Here is a 14,120-nt window from a genome sequence, read left to right as displayed (position 1 = left end):
TATTGCCTTATTAATAAAAAATAAAAATTTTAAAAAGCTTTTTAAATTTGCCGTTTACAAACATTTTTCAATTTATAAGCCTTTTTATGCTACTTTAATGTTTATGAATAAGGCTATTACAAATTAGCACAATCAAAACACGTTCCTTATCGAAAAGTTTATTATTAAGAAAATTTGCTGTTCTCACATTTTCTTTCAACATCCAATTCGACTTTTATTACTTTTTGTACAGATATGTCATCGCCGCCAGGACGGCGCAATCTTGTATTCTATCTCTCTTGTCAAATATGCATTTAGATCTAACTGTCATACTACTATTAATGGTAACCATGAATATTCATTAAAATCGTTTCAATTCGGAATAAAAGTAATTTACATACTGCTAGTGTAAATATATTTTTTAATATAAACTACCTTTTTTAATTCTAAAATAAATCAACAATCTCAAGATTTATAAGAAAATTGTCTNTACATTTTAAAGTTTTTTCTGAAACTTGAATGTAACTCTGTGCGGAGAATGAGAGAATTGAAAATCAGGTGATCTCAGCTGTTTTCAAATGTAAACAAACAAAATGGCGCTTTCCATACTTGTAAGCCTATACAATGATTGAAACCAAGGCGAATTTATACAAAGGTGGTGTTGGCAAACAAAAATAAAAATTATACGAACATTGACAATTGTTGTGTTTGTTTACAAATTATCCAGTAACTTGCCAGCAACTCTCCAGTAACTTTATTTCTAAGAATTTGCTCTCATCGAAAAAATTTCCAAAAAAGTACGCAAACGCGATTAAAAAACGCAATAAATATTATTACATATGGAAAAGGAACCCGGCAGATGAGAGCTGGAGTGCTTTCAAAACAATAAGGAATGAAGCTACCTCGGTTATAAGACGTGAAAAGAAATTTTTTTTTTATGAATAAGCTGGATCCCTCACTGCCTAATAATGTATTGTGGCGAAATCTGAGAACACTCCGCGTCCATGCCAGTGAGAAATCAGAATGCTCGTTGAGTCCTGAAACACTTAGCGTTGCCTTTGCTTCTCCGCCTTCATCTTGTCCCCTTGCGACCAATTCCGTAGCCTCCTGTCCGGTCTCCTTTGCTGGCGAAAAGTTTGAGTTCATTGCTGTGAGCGAGATTGATGTGAAATCTGTTTCTAAGATCAGGTCCAACGCAATCGGGGAGGATGGCATTCCGATTAGATTTGCGAAGGTAATCTTACCGATTATTTTGCCAACCTTGACACACATAATAAACCATAGTCTCACCACGTCCTGTTTACCCGATGCCTGGAAGATTGCTACTGTTCTTCCTGTAGCCAAAAATAAATCGGCATCCAGCCCTAGGGATTTCCGACCCATCAGCATACTACCAGCCTTGTCTAAAGTTTTCGAATCTTTGTTATCTGCACAAATCTCTTCCCACATCGGTAAATTCAACCTTATATCCCCATTTCAATCCGGATTCAGACCCCATCACAGCTGCTCTACTGCAATGGTAAAGATACTTGATGAGGTTAGAATACTGTTCGACAAGAACCACTTAACTGTGCTATGCTTGCTGGACTTCTCTAAAGCCTTTGATTCAGTTAGCCATGAACTACTGTGCTTTAAATTAAAAAAACTACTTTGGGTTTAGAGAGTCAGCAGTAAAACTGATGCGTAGCTATCTGAAAGAGAGGTCTCAGCGTGTCAAGGTTGGATCTCAAATATCTGAACAAAGGCCTTTGTTCACGGGTGTTCCACAAGGGTCAATCTTAGGACCACTACTATTTAGTTTGTTCGTTAATGATATATTTCGGACTTCTATGCACGCCAACATGCATGCCTATGGGGACGATGTCCAGCTCTATATGTCAGGTCCTCTGGAGGACTCAGCTAATTTGTGCGCAAGCTTCAACAGAGACCTGATGTCTATAAGGTCCTGGGCACAGTTAAATGGCCTTCGTCTTAATTGTGACAAGTGTTTTGTTTTACCTATTTGTAAGAAACGTCTTAACCTAGCAACTGTTCCATCGTTACACATTGGTGGCAAACCAATTAAATTTGTGACAAAAGTGGGTTTATTATCAACACTAGCCTTACCTGCATTGACCATGTGAATTCAACTGTAGGCAAAGTCTATAATACTTTAAGGAATTTACGAATGTCTGCTCCATTTACACCGATAGAAATCAGACGTAAACTCGCAATCCAACTTATAATGCCAATTATCTGTTATTCTGAGGTAGTCTACAGCAGGTTAGATTCCCAATCAGCTCACAAAATAGATGTAGTATTTAACCAGATCACGCGCTATGTGTTTGGGCTAGCAAAATATGAGCATATTTTCGCTTGGAGAACGCGCCTACTTGGCTGCGAAATTTCTGAATATCTTAAAGCTAGAAATTGTGTATTCCTTTCCAAATATCTATATGAAAAATTAACGTTCCCCAAATCCACTCGACTAAAGGACTTGACTGCTCCTACCTACAATTATCTCAGCTCTGCACGGCTATTCTTTATAAAAGATATCTTATTGTGCTAATGATTTTATTAATAAATGAAATGAAATGAAACGCAAATCCAGTAATAATTTGCAAGTTTCATGAATAGCTGATAAATTGGTAGTTTATTCGCAGCATATTCCTAATAAAAAAAAACATATTTTGTTTTTAAATAAGTTTATTTTGTGAAATCCAACAATAAAAACCCACAAACAGTTTCCTTATTAGTTTATATTTCATCCAGCAAACCCATCATTTTGACATAGAGAAAGACCGCGGCGAAAATCTAAATTCGCCAGTAATTTAGGGTTTACACCGGACAATATTGTCAAGATAATTATGTCAAAATGATGTGTTTGTTGTAATATGAATTCGCCGTGTTTACAACAAACACATCATTTTGACATAATTGTCTTTACAATATTGTCTGGTGTAAACCCTAAGTAACACCACTGTTACATGCAGCGTTGCCAGGTTAACGCTTTTAACGTCATTTGGACGTTTTTGTATCCTGTTGACGTTTGGACGTTTTTTATGTAAAAAATTAGGTTTTTTAACTTCCCAATAATTTTTCTCTGTTACTAATTAATCTTTACAAGCTTTTTGTTTTGCAGCAACTGCTTCAAAAGATATTTATTCTTTGGACACAGAGGACTTCAATATGATGCATACCAAGCGTACGCGCATTTTTTGGATTCTTGGGCTAAGGAGCCCGTGTTAAAAAGGCTGGTTGTGTAAACACTTGAGGTTACGAGGCTTATTGTAATGTTTGCAATTGCACATTAAAAGCCAAATCAGGAAGAGCTCTTCTCTTGCAACACGCACGCTCGCAAAAGCATCAAAAAGCTGTAGCAGCATTAAAAGTCAGAAAAAAGTAGGCGACTTTTTTAAGACTTCATTGAAAATGTAATGAACGCAGAAAAGGCTGAAACATTGCCATGCTCCTTCTTAGCAGAACGTAATTTAGCATTTTCGACAACCGACCCTCTCACCAAATGTCTACTAGAAAAAAAATTAAAAATCAACACGATTATTTAGCCGCTTTAAACTTGAACATTATTGCCCTGAAATTTGATGGGCTATCAAACTGCATACTCAAAAAAATTCTAAAAAATCTTAATAAGTTGAAAACCTAGCTGAAAATTGCAGATTTTTTATAGTTTTTGCACAAAGTTTGAAATGTGGATTTATATTTTGTTTGTTATATAATGAGCTTGGCTTTTAAATAAAAATAAAATAATAAACATTAAATAAACAAAAGAGAAACAGCCAAAATCGATCAAAATAGTGATGACTTAATCAGCTGTATGTATAAAATGTATGTATAAAATGATTTTTATATCGTCGGCTTAGAGTGTAAACCTGCTAAATCCGTTTTTAGCAAAATTGACCTTTTTATGCAGTTCGAAGGAGAAGGCGATTCCGCAGTTGGCAACCAAAAAAATACGTCAATATAAAAATATAATTGTCAAAAATTGTTTGATGAGTAAAGCTGCTAAGTACAATCAGTTCAAATTCAACTGCTAAATCCAACATATTGTGCTTCTGTCGCTCGATTATTGTTCTATCTTAGAGTATTACTTTATTTGTTTAAGCCAAGGTAATAGCCAGCGAATAAGCTTTAATTTTTTATATCTCAAGGAAATTATTGTTACTTGTGGAACGAAACAGAAGGAAGATTAAATGCAGAAGAGTTTTCCAGCGTGTGGGTAGATTTGATAGAAAAAAATGTAGTACCAAATAATAGTTCCGGGGAGCAAATTACAGTAATTTTTTATAGCGACGAATGCAAATATCAAAACCGAAACAGCACTATGGCTAATGCTTTGTTATCCACAGCTATAAATAGCAATATCATTATTGAGCAAAAGTTTCTTGAAGTAGGCCATACCCAAATGGAAGCTGATTGTATCCATACCACTATCGAACGAGCACTTAAGAAAAGAGATATCCATGTTCCTGCAGAATACATTGAAGTATGTAGATCAGCTAGAAAAAATCCAAAACTATATGACGTAACTTATCTTAGTTACACGTTCTTTAACAGCTTTAACACAGTTCTATTCTTTAATAGCATTCGTCCCGGTCGCGGCAAAGATGCTGCTAAAGTAACTGATATACGAGCCCTACGGTATACACCAAGTGGCGACATACATTTCAAACTAAGATTCTCCAACAAATGGGAAGTAATACCGCAAAGAAAATCCCCAGTAGCTGTTACCTTGCCGTTTTCTCACCTTCCGAATTTATACGAGAGTAGGCGTACGATTGCTCGCAGAAAGTATGAGATCCCCAGTATTTCAAACGATTACTTCCTGAAGATTACCACGCCTACTATAACAATTTACCTCATGATTGAATAATATGTATCATACTTTCTGATATTATTGAGTTCCTACTTAAATTATCTTATATGTGGTCTTTGTACTATTAATTTAGGAGAGGAATACTTCACGTATAGTTACTAATATATGTTTTATAAACTGCCTATTTTTGTTGCAATAAACGGAAGAATAAATCTGTTGTACTTTTTTTTATATATATCATTGTTTTTATCTATGGAATACTATTTTAATTAACATTTAAATTGAGCTCGTAATCACAAAAAATAAAATAGAAGCAATTTTATGCATCCAAAAAACCTGCTAAATCCACTTCGATTTTGAAAATACAAAAACTAAAACCTGCTAAGTTAGAAATTCGCCAATAAAAACATAAAAACGTAATTTTTCTCATTCGTTCTGGATTAGGGCCATAGAACGTCGCGCGATTAACAAACTATATGTAGGATTTGCCCCTTAGACTAAGAGTTAAAGATATATTTAGTTTTTTTCCTCTACAGTAAAATATGTTTTTTGGTCGTTAGCAGGTTTACACTCGTAAGTCGACGATATGTATTAACGATCTCAAACCAGTTTACAATGAATTTTAAATGTGCTCTGTCAAAATGACATTTTAATATACCTTACGTACACATGCACCTTTGTATACAATAAAAGTTTAATAAGAACAATTTTTTGTACATTCATTTGAATAAGACGTTTTTGGGTAGGAAATGACGTTTTTCAGACCAAGGACGTTTTCTCATTCCGAAGACCTGGCAACACTGGTTACATGCGTGATCTGTCCGGTGAGAGCAGGTGGTGCACAGGCATGGTGGCGAACCCGGTCTAGCTCGTCGGATGAGGGCGGGGGGTCTTTACCACCTGCCTTACCTACACCCACATCAACAAAAACAATTTTGATCATGCCTGCTTGCCTTAAAGAAGTGGAAGGAGTCAAGCTAAGAAGCGAAAAGAAGAAAACGTATCAAGTCAAAAGTCCCGTCCAGTCAGTTGGAGTCGTCCCTCCCCTTCTACGCGAAACCTACGCGTAGCCATGGTCGTTGCTGCGACTCCGGCTACCTAGCAACGGCCCCTAATACTGACAAACTCCGTCTGTCCACTAGTCCATACGTCAGCTAGCAGTCTAGTGTATAGTCAACACCCACAGGTCCCCTCTTCAGCCTAAGTGAAACACCCACACCAACTTTAAATGTTTAGCACTCCATCGTACTGCTTTTATTTCATCAAACCCTTAAACAAACATAACTCATTATTATTTTATCTCTCTTTTCTTCCTTTTATTGTACAACAATCTTAAATCCATAATTCAGGGAGTTGCTTACTCTAACCTTATTACTATGTGCTTTATCAAACAACCTAAAAAAAGCAAACAAATCAACCTATTTTCAAATTCTGGATATTAACAGGCATATATGGAGAAATTCATTGATTCATTTCTAGGGACACGATATCGAACCGAAAGTATCGATATGGTACTCATTTAAAGTATCGCTCTAAAAAAATCGGGTACCCATTAATATCGAAACAAAAAGACTCGATTCCCAAAATATCGATACCAAATTCACATGAAAAAAATTCTTAATTTCTAATTTAATAAGTTTTTACTTACTACACCGAAGGAGCGGGTTGAAATCCCAACACATAAGTTACGTTCCAGATGTTTCAAGATTTGCAAGTTTTTACAGGAAGCCGTTCCAGGTGACCACCTTCCATAAGGTTTATTAATGGAGAAAACAGCTTTTCCTGCAAATCCTGTAAAACCTGCAAATCGTGAAGCATCTGGAACGCAACTTTACTAACCTGTTTGGTGCCCATTAAAGCTCCTTAACTAGCCATTGGAATGCGAAACAAATCTTGAGGCACACAGCGAAATCCCATGCAAGGAAATCGGCCCAAGCCTGACGCAGAATGTTAAGGCATATTCATATAAATGCAGGATTTACATATTTTATGTAATACACATATCTGTTGTCATAAGCAATAACCGCCTAAGACGACTTAAGAAAGAATTGAGTTATATATGCTATCGTATTCTACATACAACTACTATCCCATGTGTATGTGAAATCTACATCTCGCTAGCTAGGCTATTTAAAAAACTATAGACGAACATATTTTAGATTCCCCATTACGTTAACATTACAATCCAAATGATTAAAACGTTTTTTCTCGAATTCAGATTTTTCGACTTAGGCGGTTATAGCTTATGACCACAGATATATCCTATTGCTTTACAATTAAGTTCTGAAGTGAAGATACATTACCTTAAACGCGCCAAAAATAATTTAATTAAACTGTTTTATACTTTTAATTTATTATAAAAATATTATAAATTACATTAATGTAATACATTTTAGTTGAGTACAGTTCAGTCTTATACACTTTTAGTGTTGTAATGTGAATTTAATTAACATTGTCTTTTTTATTCTTAAATAAGAAATATAAAGTTATTTAATAAAAAAAAAATGAATTTTGTACTTTAAATACTGACTAGAAATTCTCCCAGTAAATAGAAATACAGTTTTGCTTGCCTTTTTATGCATACTACGAAAATGCAACTCGTATAAATTAAAGAATTAATCAAAAAATGAGTTGAATATCCGTAAACATATTGAACGCGAAAAATCCTCTTCAAAAACCCCACTCCTCCTCAGTGCAATCCGCCAAGAAAAGCAATTTATCTAGCCTCTTACCCGCCAACCTGTTGCGCGTTTTCGCCATTGTGAAGCCTGCCTTAGAAAACAATCGTTCTGACGGGACAGACGTTGCTGGTATCCCAAGATATCTAAGCGCAGTTTTAGATAAAAAAGGATATTTGATTATATTTTCTTTCCAGAAATGCAACGGATCAGCATTTACTGGAAGAAGTTTGCAATGTATGTATTCACTAATGCTTTCCCTTTGTTGTGTCCCGCGACCCCCTTCCCTTCCAGATGCCAAGGTTCTAATGTGGTTCCAAAAATCATTATTTTCGGGGGATTCTACAACTTCCACGTCAGAATCTTTTTGTGCCTCAGACACTTCCTCATGACTTTGCATATCCCGCAGCCAAGATAGGCATCTGGCATAAGCACACGGATCGGAAAACGTAATATTTTTGAATCTTGGGTCTAAAACACATGACAAGGCAAGAATGTGATTTTCTTCAATATTTTTGAAGCGAATAGTTAATTGGTCATTTAGAACCATTTTCACTTTGTTAACTATGTCGTTATTCGAACCGTTTTTTTACCATCTCATTTCTCATTTGTGCACGAAGGGTTTTAACTATTGGGATAACTTTACTGACTGTCACAAATTGTTCTCCAGAGATTTCCTTTGTTGCATTTTCAAACGGCTTTAAAACTTCCAAGATAGTTGTAATCGTCTTTAACTCTTGAGCTGTTGGTATAGGAGGCGCTTTGGAATCAAGGACTAATATTTGGTGAATTGTTGGCGCGAGCTGTACATACCGGTCTAACATATAGTACAATGAATTCCAGCGCGTTCGAACATCTAAAATTGGTTTTAATGGCGGATTGCAATTTTGCGAAGAGCGGAGTTTGTCACTATATACAACGCTATTTTTAAAAAACTTAACAATATTTCTTACTTTTTCGCAAAGCGCGCAGAAAGATTCAAGTTTATAGACGGACTCAACTATTAAGTTCAATGAATGTGCAAAACAGGATAAGTGATTGGATCTACCCACAAAAGCATTGACAGCTGCCACCATATTTGCACCATTATCGGTAACGACGCACGTTATTTTGCTTGCTTCAATATGGAACTTCGCGCAAACCGATCTTAAATTTTCGGCTATATAGTCAGCAGTATGTCGCTCTTCCAATTCCTTTGTGTCTAGGCATCTCCTCATCATTTTGTTGTTGTGTATATAATGTGCAGTTACGCCCAGAAACTCTTTGTGCACATCGTCTCAGTCCACACATCGCACATAAGAGCAAATGAAGACACTTCTTGAAAGGTTCCAATAACCTCATTCATTTTTACTGTGTAAATGTCATCTAGTCTGGACTTTAAGGTGTCAACTGAAGCAATGGTGTACGAAGGGCACAACAGTTTTAAAAGTTTCTGGAACCCTTTGCCTTTCACGATATCGAATGGTCTTTTGTCCTTGCATGTAAAGTACAGAATGTGTTTGGCAATAGCCACTTCCTGCGCACCTACTTCCGCGTATAAAGATCTAAAGCAATAAATAGTTGTTTGATAGTGCTCTGAATTTAATTTAAAAATTTCAAAAACAAAGGAAATTGCAGTATATGCCAAAGAATGATATAAAAAATATTACGCAATTCCAATTACTTTCTTTGCTGTAACTCCAAAATTGACCCTTTGTTACGCTTTGATTGGTCAATTCTTAAAAACTTTCATTCATTTGGTTTCCCATTTCTTGCAGCGAGAAAAAAAATCGAGTTTTTTGAAACTTAACAAGCCGTTCATGAACAAAAAGAACAATTTTTTTTAAATAATTTACTTTTCTAGCAAAATTAAACTGGATTTAACAAGTTCTTAATATTTTTTTTGAATTCTTAACCGGTCAGCTTTAATAACAACATTCGAGCAGCTATAGCACTTCAAACGTTAAGAAAATATATCACTTACACAGTGAGTCCCAGTTTTGATAACACATTAATTTTTTTATAATACTCCACATTTTTGTATAATTTTTAAAAATTTGTATGTGACTAAAATTTCTCACTTCAAGCTTGCACTTTAAGTTACTAAAATTAATGGCTACAAAACTACATACCCGAAAAACATCTAACGATTTTGAAAATTTGCTTAAAATTTGTTAATGTTTTTAAATTTTTTACAAAACTGATTTATTGTAATATAATATAAACTATATTTTCAACTTGAAAAACATTTTGAATATTGTAAAAAAAATCACTGTGATNTTTTTTTATAATACTCCACATTTTTGTATAATTTTTAAAAATTTGTATGTGACTAAAATTTCTCACTTCAAGCTTGCACTTTAAGTTACTAAAATTAATGGCTACAAAACTACATACCCGAAAAACATCTAACGATTTTGAAAATTTGCTTAAAATTTGTTAATGTTTTTAAATTTTTTACAAAACTGATTTATTATAATATAATATAAACTATATTTTTGTTTTTAGAGAAAATTAACGTAAAAGACTCAACTTGAAAAACATTTTGAATATTGTAAAAAAAATCACTGTGATCAAAACTGTGACTCGCTGTATGTATGTATGCATGCAAGTCGAGCCAGATAAATAAAAGCTTGCAACAAAACGAAAACTGCTTATTTTAACTATAATTTCTGTACCGAAGTTCCACAGCGAGCTAATCACTTTAACTAACTNGTTTCGTTTGTTTCATCGCTATTGTAAATTTTAATGGCAGAATTAACGTTTTTAAATTAAGATGCTATTTGTCGGGCTTCTCATTTATTCAGTGCTATTACAATGATGCATGTTTTTGTTTCAAATTGCTATTCCATCATGTACATATCCACTGCTGAGTGGAAGATCGACCTATCTCGGCAGCCAGTTCGAAAACGAACTATCTCAAAAAACTTTTCAAGAACGCCCTATTCAGAACTATTGAAAAACACTCTATCTCAGAATTTGATTGAAGAACGCCCTATCTCAGCTGCCGATTGAAACCCGCCCTATATCAGCACATTTTCAATACATTTTGAACTGGCTGCCGAGATAGGTCGATCTTCCGCTCAGCGGTCGATATAGTGCCACACAAAACTATTGGCAGAGAATTTTTCATACTATGTAAAATTTTTAATTTTAATTTTTTATCCGCAAATTTTTTATAAAACATATAGTTTCTACTGCTACAAAAAAAAAACAATCAAAAAAATCTCTCAACTCTGCAAAACTCAAGAAAATTGCATACATATTTGCAAATTTCTAAATCAGATTTTTCAGAAAAAATTTGGAAATTCAGTATTATAGCCCATTAAATTTTAGGACAATAAAGTGCAAGTTTCATGTTCCTAAAAAATCTTATTGATTTTTGGCCATTTTTTATGACAGTGTCACGTAGTTTCTTCCATATAAAAAATTGTCGAACAAACTTTGGATGGAAGGAACTACGTGACACTGTCATGAAAAATGGCCCAAAATCAATAAGATTTTTTAGGAACATGAAACTTGCACTTTATTGTCCCAAAATTTAATGAGCTATAACACTGAATTTTCAAATTTTTTCTGAAAAATCTGATTTAGAAATTTGCAAATATGTATGCAATTTTACTGAATTTTCTTAAGTTTTGCAGAGTTGAGAGATTTTTTGATTGTTTTTTTTTGTAGCAGTAGAAACTATATGTTTTATAAAAAATTTGCGGATAAAAAATTAAAATTAAAAATTTTACATAGTATGAAAAATTCTCTGCCAATAGTTTTGTGTGGCACTATATCGACCGCTGAGCGGAAGATCGACCTATCTCGGCAGCCAGTTCAAAATGTATTGAAAATGTGCTGATATAGGGCGGGTTTCAATCGGCAGCTGAGATAGGGCGTTCTTCAATCAAATTCTGAGATAGAGTGTTTTTCAATAGTTCTGAATAGGGCGTTCTTGAAAAGTTTTTTGAGATAGTTCGTTTTCGAACTGGCTGCCGAGATAGGTCGATCTTCCACTCAGCAGTGGATATGTACATGATGGAATAGCAATTTGAAACAAAAACATGCATCATTGTAATAGCACTGAATAAATGAGAAGCCCGACAAATAGCATCTTAATTTAAAAACGTTAATTCTGCCATTAAAATTTACAATAGCGATGAAACAAACGAAACCACACTTTTTAACACAGAAAGAAGCAAACTTACTGTCGTTTTACACATTCCCCCAAACGCTGCTGCCTAGTTGAAGCTGATTTCGGCGTAAGTGTCATTGGTGAGGATTTTTCGTTCTCCTCCGAAACATCACTAGGTCTTGGCGATGTCCCATTGTTGCGTTCTTGTGCCGGTTCCTTACACCCAGGCATCTTTCTCTGCCTTTCATCTACACTTTGCACATCTCTTCTAGCGCTGGAATATAAACAATTACATATCTGCATTTAGATAAAAAATTATAATTATAATACCGGGTGTGTCCGAATGTGCTTTTGCAAGTTTGTGGTGTTTCCCGAGCGCTTTATGGTCTTGAAGCAAATTTTGCAATTTGCCTCCTTTTCATTTTTCGCCGAGTAATATTTCCAAATCTCGCTCCTTTTCATAACCTGTAAATATTTATTTAAGTTAAAATATTGTAAAATGTGTAGTAAAATTGAGCACTTACCAAAAAATACAATGACCAACGATATTGCTTGCAGCAATGTACAATGACCAAATCTCAATGTGTAAATGAAGATGAGTTTTGTATCAGTACAGTGTTAAGTGTTGCCACTGCTCTATTAGAACCCGAACACAGAGTCGTTTTTAATTTGTACACCCTTAGTTGGCCAAAAAGCGATTGCATGTAATTTTATAATGTCTTTTTGTTTTAAATATGTAAAAAATATATTAAAACATATAACATTGTTAAATATATACGTATATACGTATTTACGAGGCAAACAATTTTGCTTTCATACTGATATGAAAGTTGTAAAAGTATTTATTTACACAATCTATTTTTCGAAATCTTCAATGAATTTTATAATTTGCAAATAATATAATGGCATAATTCCAATGCACATTCAGCACGTAGAGCACATGGTTTGATTGTTTGTATCTGGTCTCTAAATTGTCAAACTTTGCTTATATTACTCTAAGCTATCAACCTTTGTTGACAGATTTTGACATTATAGAGAGCAAAAGCAAAAACTAAAGACATTGCTACTACCTGTTAAATGCGTATTGTTCTTATTCAAAAAATGAAGTAGATTTTTAATGCTTTGTAAAAGGACACTTCCACAAAAATTTTGTACTTATACTAAAAAATCAACAAAATATCAGAGTTTATCAAGTAAAACTAGTACATTATTAATCAAAGTTCTTTTAAGAAAATGTTTTATTATAAATTAGTAAAAAAACTTGCTAAAAGAACAACATTTTCTCTAATATTTTTTTCAAATCTATTCAAGCTTCCGTAATATGTTAGATTTATTATAACTCTAACTGGATTTTACTTATATTTAGTATGCAAAAATTAAAAGTGTTCTTAATATAAATAACAACAGAGGAAACTCTGATTATGACGAAATACATGGTAATACTTATTTGGCAAACTACCGCTACTTTTGGTGAAGTCGAATATGTAACTGTAAACTTTTGGCGCAAATCTGATGACATAGCGCGCCAAGCATTAGAAAGGGATAAGCTTACAACGTAGCGTCTGTGCGAACCATAGGTTGTTTCATATTAACTTATGACTGGTAGAATTTTTTCCGAAAATACGATACGATACTGAAGTTCATGTACTCGATTCCAAAAAATATCGGTGTAAAACTATCGAGTATAAAATATCGGTATCGAATGGCAAAAGTATCGATATGGTATCGTATCGTATCGAAATTCGTGTCCCTATTCATTTCATAATCCAACAAAGCTCAATTCAAATGCTTCTATTTCAACATCATAGGGAATATTAAATAACACAATTCTAATAAATCAAATTTTTCATGATAAAAGGAAAATCTTAATCGAAAATATGAATTTCTTCTAATTACTTCTTTATTACTGCAATATGTTAACTAATATTATTCACAAATTCAAATATTGTAAGTGTTTTTTTTGTTTGTTTGATATAACCCATCACTTCGGTCTTTCTTGGCGGCATTTTATCGGGCATGGTATGGCCGAGAATGTCACTCATGCCTCACCTACTCAATCCCCGATCGGCCGATCCAGTCACTCAACTTCGAAAATTTTCACCCATACACACTCACAACCTGCAACTGCTTTCCCAGCCAGCAAAAAATCCGAAAACCAATCCGAAAAAGGACAAAAAAGTAGATGAAGTGCGGATTTTTGTCCATTTACTGATTCCATTTTCGGATACTTTGACGATCGGTTTTCCCACTAAAGTGTGCGGCAGAAACGTATGTACAGACAACAGTATGTGAAACGGATACGTTTTCGGCTGTTTTTTCTGAAATTGTGATTGAATTTTTCGTTCAATACGCTTTTCAAGGTTCAAAAGAAATAAAATAAAATTAGGAAGCGCCTGACGGAATCGCACACATTCTGGAAGCTAACAAAAAGCGGCAAACTCTTCTGCACGCTCAGCCACTGCCAACTACGCATGCATGCTTTCAAATGTTTAGCTTGAACAAATAAAATAAAATTATCGCTTTCAAATGACATCATCTTTTTCGAACG

The 14,120-nt window shown here is 34.2% G+C and overlaps 1 protein-coding gene across 1 annotated transcript; it reads right to left on the bottom strand.

The window, feature by feature from the left end:
* Positions 1-6,862: 6,862 nt before the first annotated feature.
* Positions 6,863-13,777, bottom strand: LOC108367774 (uncharacterized). Its single transcript, XM_017622468.1, has 2 exons — positions 11,646-13,777; positions 6,863-9,014 (listed from the first exon to the last, which is right to left on the bottom strand). Exons 1-2 carry the CDS (start codon positions 11,873-11,875, stop codon positions 8,717-8,719), a joined length of 528 nt encoding a protein of 175 aa, XP_017477957.1. The 5' UTR covers positions 11,876-13,777; the 3' UTR covers positions 6,863-8,716.
* Between the last annotated feature and the right edge of the window lie 343 nt (positions 13,778-14,120).

Source organism: Rhagoletis zephyria, unplaced genomic scaffold, assembly GCF_001687245.7.
Source record: "Rhagoletis zephyria isolate East Lansing unplaced genomic scaffold, Rhagoletis_zephyria_1.1 Rzeph_scaffold_02808, whole genome shotgun sequence".
Classification (NCBI taxonomy): Eukaryota; Metazoa; Arthropoda; class Insecta; order Diptera; family Tephritidae; genus Rhagoletis; species Rhagoletis zephyria.
Note: the sequence above shows the minus strand (reverse complement) of the source record. Positions and strands in the feature narration are given on the sequence as shown.